At 35.7% G+C, this 7,357-nt stretch overlaps 1 protein-coding gene across 3 annotated transcripts in view; it reads left to right on the top strand.

Annotated features, from left to right (window-relative positions):
- Positions 1 to 901: 901 nt before the first annotated feature.
- LOC139967753 (uncharacterized) overlaps positions 902 to 7,357 on the top strand; it is a 30,279-nt gene continuing 23,823 nt past the window's right edge. The window contains exons 1-6 of one of the 3 annotated variants that reach the window (XM_071971809.1): positions 902 to 1,120; positions 3,190 to 3,336; positions 4,917 to 5,054; positions 5,664 to 5,786; positions 5,914 to 6,093; positions 6,508 to 6,660. In XM_071971809.1, coding sequence (XP_071827910.1) covers positions 1,049 to 1,120; positions 3,190 to 3,336; positions 4,917 to 5,054; positions 5,664 to 5,786; positions 5,914 to 6,093; positions 6,508 to 6,660 — 813 coding nt within the window. In that variant the 5' untranslated portion in view covers positions 902 to 1,048. Of the gene's footprint in view, positions 1,121 to 1,184; positions 1,325 to 2,587; positions 2,739 to 3,189; positions 3,337 to 4,916; positions 5,055 to 5,663; positions 5,787 to 5,913; positions 6,094 to 6,507; positions 6,661 to 7,357 lie in introns of those variants that run through there. The other 2 variants (XM_071971810.1, XM_071971811.1) reach the window with 2 other exon arrangements.

The raw sequence follows: 7,357 nt of genomic DNA, 5'->3' as shown, positions 1-7,357 counted from the left end.
AGGGAAGGAGGGTTTTCCAAAAATTCTAGATATTGGTTGCTTGTTTTGCACCAAAGATTTTTTTTACATTTGTAAACATTCTCAACAATCGGCAGCAAAACGAAAAGGAATCCACACAGCTTTTTATTGTCGGTGAGGGCTAATAAAAAGATACGTTCGCCCTAGGAAGACTTTGTGAAGTCTTAAAAGGTATGAGCAAGTTGTAGATACCGTTCTAAATGTAGTGTTTCCAGGCTTTTAATTGTTACGGAAATCTTCTCGAGTAAGAACAAATGATTGCGACAGAATGCAGTAGAAATACAAACTCACAGTCCCTCCATCTCACCTTTCATGATTGTTACGATTGTTTGACCTTCCGACAGTATAATTGTAGCAATGAATTCAATCATCTATACTCATGTCACTTTGTAATAAATAATAAAAATTGACTGCTTTTTTCTAGTGAAAGGAAAATGTTTGCTTCATGAACAGGATAAAATAATTTTTCTCAATCTTTTTTACTATATGCTACTCTGTCAGTAATGTTTACTATACGAATGTCAATGCAGGCCATATGATCCCTCGATGTGATATATTGCGCTAACAGCGATCCATAAGTTGTTTCACAGAGACCAACACAGGCTAGGTGAATGTACCATCCAATGGGATAATGTGATCTTGACTTAGCCATTACCCTTCTTATCGAGGCTTATAGTGATTTTTCATCCGTCTTTAATCACCAATGCCTTGATGTTTTTATGTTCTAGTGTTTGATGAATACAATAAAGGTAAAAAAAGTGAAAATTGTCGATTACAGCGAACAAGCAATTGCATTATAATCAATATGAATCGCTTGGCAACATGACGCTAATGACACACATTATCTGTGGTAAATACCAAAGCACCGTACCTCAGGTGAAACATTTATTCGAACGTTAGATAGATCAAGACGGTGTCTTACTTTGTGCAATACTATAAGTAACATGCATCCATTTACTTTTTCTTAGAATTGTTAACACTATCGAGGGCAGGTTCCTGTGGGTTGTGGCTATTTAGGCTATTCTTCAGCATGGAAGTGAAATCGGAGCATCTTTTCACCCTCGAGGGCCGACTGAGGTCATTTCTTCCTGTAGTGGAACAGGTTTGTGTGTAGCTAATATCATACACCCAGGCCTTGGAGCTATACAGTCAATTGACCTATATACTTGGTATTAAGGGTAATAAGGCTAGGCCTAGGTCTATTCATTGGTTTTGTCGATAATTGTAGCCATATCGGTCTAAACAATTGTCTGACAAAGGAAGCTGAAAAATTGGAATTATGTTGAATTTCCACCCAATTACAAAAGTATGGTTAATGACTCAGTCGATATTTTCACAATTTGATGTTTATTTTCCACTTTTTCAAATTAGCCTAGTCATAGTGTTAACTGTTATGTCTGTAACTTGAAAGTGTAGGGTATGCTAAGTACATCTAGCCCATAAAAGTATAAGTTTCAGGGTGGACTAAATAACTTATATAAGTCACCTACCAGTTTTTTAAGAATTTAATCGTTAGCAGGTCTGAACTCTGATGTTACACCAAACATAGCCTAGGCCAGGTACAGTAGTAATTCACAACATATATTGACTTGTCAACTGGGATATTCTATTGAACTGTCAACCGGGAACGGTCAAGTGGGAAATTATACAGTCTTTTGTTATTGGAGAACTTATACAAAAATCTGCTGAGCTTAGCCTAAGGTGTTATGTTGCTAAACTATATTGGTAGAAGTGCACTTGGATGTTGACCTACAAAAACATGTATTGATTTGTTTTGACATTTTGAATTGAAGTGGTTTCTTAGTATTGTTGGACTGGTTGTTAAGTGATATTGCAGAGTGGTTTTTTTGGACTGTTATAGTGGAGGGTGATTATAGGCCTGACTGTGTATGGGATAACCTGTAGCCTAGCTTACACTTGTGCACTGAAGCACATGAGCCTTATTTGGAGCTGTGAAGATTTGTGTCTTTGGACTGGAATTATTTAGTGGCAATTCAGCCCAACTGCAATTAAATCATTATTTTTGCTGTATAGAATAGCCTATTATTATTGAGAATGGCTAGCACTGGTGGTGCAAAGTCTTAAACAAAATCTGCATTTACTATCAAGACTCAACGGCAGAGGCAGAAATGGGTCTACAGTGTGAACTATATGTACAAAGTGGTATCATGCTAAATGTCAGGATGTATCAAAGGAAGTTTTCAGATTTTTACAGAAGGGTAGTTTTTCCATCTGTTGGTATTGCCATTCATGTAGTGGACATGCTGAGAAGATATTGAAGTTCATCCAGAAATTTCAACAGAGCCATTATTTATTAAATGCTGTACAGGAAATAGTACAGGAAACAAAAAGACAGACTGGTCAATGTAGAGGAGCAGGCAATTGGAGTTGTACAGTATACATATCATTAGTTTGCAGGTCTGTTAGTTTATTTCTGTAGTTTGTGAACCTTTGCATTATTTTTTGCTGAAGTCTAGTAGAAGAAGTCTAGTCTAGAAGTCTAGTCTAGAAGTAGTTTAGAAAGGACTTTCCTTTCTTGGCGCCTGTCAAGAATCAAGAAGAAGAAAAAATTGAACTGTTGCAGATCTGTAAAAGAGCAACGAAAAAAGAAAAAAAAAATTGCCTCATTGCATTCTTTCTACTCTTTTATGTCTTTCTAAAATGCATGCTGTGAAGTGGGACAGATTGTCAGGAAAATATTCTTAAATATAGATGTACATGTAAGCAACACATTACAGGTATTAGCCTAGGGCCTAGCCTAAATATATTCAAATGATAATCAGGACAATTCATTGAAAAAGAGTAAACTTTGGCTGTTGAAAGTGTAAACAGCACAGTATAACATATTACCATGATCTAGTGATTTTATGAAGATCAGAGTGCCCAGCCATCAATGATGATGATTAATGCTTGTTCAAATGAAGATCATAACCAAATAGTCCAATTAAGAAAACTTTTTGATGGGGCTTTTGAGACCATGAAGAACTGAGGTCACATTTATGAATGAGATATTTTTGAGGGTTTTCTGTAAGCAACATTGATATTGTTTATGAATCTACACTCTCAATGAAATATCTGCTTACTGTTGAGGTAAAAGCCAAACAACTTAATTTTCCAAGTATATGCTACAAATCGAGAGTTTTCATAATTTTGTTTCTAATTCTTTTGCAGGTTTCACAGCTACTCAACCATAAAGAGAGCAAAATCAAAATAAATGATACGATCAATCGTCTTATACCAGTTGCCCAGTCTGTTTTACGTGCATCAGAAGAACTTGCAACAGTTGCAAGCAATTCTGCCGCTAACTTTGATGCTGAGGTAAGCTGAGCACTATTAAAAACCAAAATGCTTTTCAATAAAAAATGTTAGAATCAGAATGCCAGGCCATGTAACTTTATTTAAATATTACATATTTTGTAATAGGCCTACTCTCAGAGACTGTTCTTATTTCTTGTATGCCACATTATACATACAGTGTGTACTTCTACGGTTCTCTACATAGTCAGTCACAAACAATGAAACATCATTGATTAGAAACAATGTTAAATTCAATTCAGTGACCATAACAAGCCTGCCAACTTTCATGTTTTTACCGTGAGACTTTTAGTCATCTCATAGTGGGATCGGAATTCACATATGCAAAAATGTTAAGTTTGCAAAGCAAAGTATACAGATATATATACATGGTTGTTGTGGATATTTTTGGGTGTAATAAAAGAGACAACAGTCGTGGATACAGAGTTTTTGAGAAAAGTTAAATATAGGTGCTAATAACTTGTGTAAATCTGTTAGAATGTTTAAATGATGATGAATGAAATTATAAATCAAACACTGGACTGACCTTTAGTACTCGCAAATTTTCGTCCAATGTCATTGAACTTCATCTGGCAACTGGCAATTGATTGATTCCATGCATGAGAAAGTTGAAAACGCAGCCCCCCTCTTTTATTGAGGGAAGGTTTCTCCACGCGTTCCCAAATGGCTTCCCTAACTCCTCGTTCAAACCACCTCTCTTCACGTTCTAGAATGATAACGTCTTTGGGATCAATTTGGTGCCCAGTTGTTTTGGCGTGTGTGTACAATGCTGAATCTGGTTGATAATCGCTTGAACTTGGGCGGCGATGCTGGTCAACACGGGCTTTTATAGACTGTTTCGTTTCACCAACATATGATTCAATAAAAGAGGGGGGCTGCATTTTCAACTTTCTCATGCATGGAATCAATCAATAGCTGTTATTCCCCGTCGACTGTCACGTGAACAATCCATCAATATCGGATCTACACCTCTGCAGTTGCCAGATGAAGTTCAATGACATTGGACGAAAATTTGCAAGTACTAAAGGTCAGTCCAGTATTTGATTTATAATTTCATTCATTATACTACAACTGGATGAATCATAACATACATCAACATTCGTTTAAATGATGACTTTTATTTGAGTTTTGTTTGGAAAAACTCCAGTATTCAGGCAGCAATCTCCATGTTTGATTCATGAAATCCTGATGCTTTGTGCTGATTTCTATTGAATCTTGCATATCTTCTGTACTCTGAACTTGTATTTCCTTATGACAATTTACCAGGTGAATAAGGTGTTGATGGTCTGAATAGTTACCAGAGAGAATACCTGATTTACATATTTATATTTCAGTCTCAAACATCTGGCTTTCATCTTTTACCTTCTGTCTATAATGTTGTATATGAATGTTCATGTTTATTCAGGCTGCATGTGAGATTTATATACTGAGATTTGAGACACTTCTGAGATCTTTTAAATGAGATGCATCTGAGATTTACAGGTAGCATCGGAGTAACATACTTATCTCAGTTACCCAAACATCTGTCTTCATATTTTATCTCCTATCTTTAATGTTGTATATGAATATTCATTTTCATTCAGGGAGCATCTGAGAAACTCATCAAAGCTGGAAGAAGCATCTTGATGGCTATTCAGCTCCTCAAAGCTGAAAATGGTTCAAAGAGGTCGAGAGATACTCTGGCAAATTCAACTAATCAACTCTTGAATGCAGTTGTTCAGGTATTGATTGTTTTTGATCAGTTCTCGCTGATCTTGGGATTAGTCGAACAGAGAGGAAAAAGCTTCTGCAACGATATTGTTGTTGCAATCTCGTAGAACTTACCAACATGTTTTGCATTCTGTTTTTGGCGATACTATGACCTTCTGTTAACATCTTTGATTGAGGGAATGGTGAAAACATCATTAATTATGTTACAACAGCAACATTTTGTTCTTGCAGAAAATCTCTTTTATGTCACCATAAACCTTGTTTTATCTGGACCTCTTTTGTTGAGATCCTTGATTGTATACCACCCATTCTGTTGTTCATAGACTTTGTATAATTCTCTGCATGTTTCTTGAACCCAGCCATATCGATATCCAGTCTACAGTAGTACTGCAAACTTCATTTACAAATATAGTTTGGCTCCATCTAGTGATAGCTAAGTACCTCTTGGACAGTATTAACCTATACTATATTTTTTTATGATTAAACAAAATGTATTATTTTTGTATTAACAATTACAATGACATAAGTAGTATAATATTACGAAGTATACCAAATGTTACTATCCAGATTTTTTTCCTTTTTCATTGGATCAGTGATAAGTGCTCATTCTTTCTCTTCAGATACTAAGAGTTTTGAAATCTTCTAAAGCCCAGAATGTAATACAATCTGCTGAAAGTGTTCTAGACTGCTTGAAGAACCTCTGTCTGGTCACCACGATTGAGGATCTAGTGCCAGCATTTCAGGTAGGTTTTTTTTTATTTCTAACAATAATGTCTAATTTTTGACCTTCGGTGAAAGATCTGATAGGACAGCTGCTGAAAGTTAAGTCATCGTGAAATAATTTCTTTTCTTTTTTTCCTCTCATGGCAGAAATTCACCCGGGCTCTCCTACTGTTTGCACATCTCTGCGAAGAGCTCAAAACTGGCATCGACGATGCGATACAGAGAGAAAGGTTATCAGCAAACTTGAAATCTTTGAAGAAACTGATTCCAGCTCTTAAGTCTGTGGTTCAGAACCAGGTCAAGTATCCACAGAACATACACGCCAAGGTGAGCTTTTGTTTGGTTAGGTCCAGATGGACTATTGTAGCTAAAATTAAATTTCACAGCAAATGTTGAGGACATAAACAGTGTGTACAAGTTCCTTTCATATTCTTCTTCATTGTTCATTTTTTAGTTAACTGCACCCATTCCCCCTTCAAATAAAGAAAAAAGCAAAAACAGCTCTTATCAAGCTTCAGTAAATATTTAGTGACTTGATGTTTCTTTTGAGCATTTCTCTGGTTGATAGCTTTGCAACATTCTTAGGGTTTCTTTATTGTTGGGACACTTCTTTTCTAATTAGGCCAATTGTAGCCCCTGGTTACCATTACAGTACAGAAGTGTGACAGACTTGTATCGATAACAATATTTAAAGAAAAATTCTGTAAAAAAAATACAATTTTTTGAAATGTATGTTTTCAGGCAAGTTGCAAGTTAGTGGAGAGACATTTTCAGATGGCTATAGCTAGCACCACAAAGGTCATCCAAGGACCTACCAAACCTCCTACATCTCCAAAAATAAGAAAGGAGGAGGGACAAACATCTCCATCTCATTTCGCAGCAGACGTAGCTGAGGTATGTAGACTTGTGATTGACTTCCAGTAACATCGCTGATGTGTTTTGAGTTGGGGTGTAAAAAATCTGCAAAAGTCTTGGCCACATCTTAGATAATTTTCAAAGATGCCAAACTTCCAGTAGTTTGTGTCTACTTTTTGAAGTGAAATATAATTTATTTCAAAACTAAATACAATTTGAAGGCATTGCAATATAATTGCCCTCATAGTTGTGAGGGGCACTGCTTAGTTTGAGAAAGAAAAAGAAACTGCTTGAAATTGATGGTCTCTTATTCTGTATCAGCCTTTAATTTTGAAAATAACAGATGAAAACACAACCACAAACACAATTAAATAAAGATGTAGAGTACATGTATGTAAACTTAAAGGATGATTTAAGGCACAAAATTAAATTTCATGTGTTGTAGACACTTTAACACACTGCTTTCAGTCTAGGTTGGATTTCTATATAACACTTTTAATATGTGAGAAATAACCCTTAAAACAAGTGAAGGTCATCAACTAAAGTGACTGGACTATTAAGTCTGTTACACAGACCATTAGGTAGGTACCCTCAGATGCAACACCCAACTCAATTGGAAAAACTTAACATCTCAAATAAAGTGTTTACAGTTCATTGCAAATTTGTCAAGGACAAATGGTATTGAATGTCATTCAAGGTTGCTCTCTGGTTTATATGAAGTTGGAAGACTGTATTT

This window comes from Apostichopus japonicus, chromosome 5, assembly GCF_037975245.1.
Source record: "Apostichopus japonicus isolate 1M-3 chromosome 5, ASM3797524v1, whole genome shotgun sequence".
In the NCBI taxonomy this organism is placed as follows: domain Eukaryota; kingdom Metazoa; phylum Echinodermata; class Holothuroidea; order Aspidochirotida; family Stichopodidae; genus Apostichopus; species Apostichopus japonicus.
This window is presented reverse-complemented; position numbering and strand designations above follow the sequence as displayed.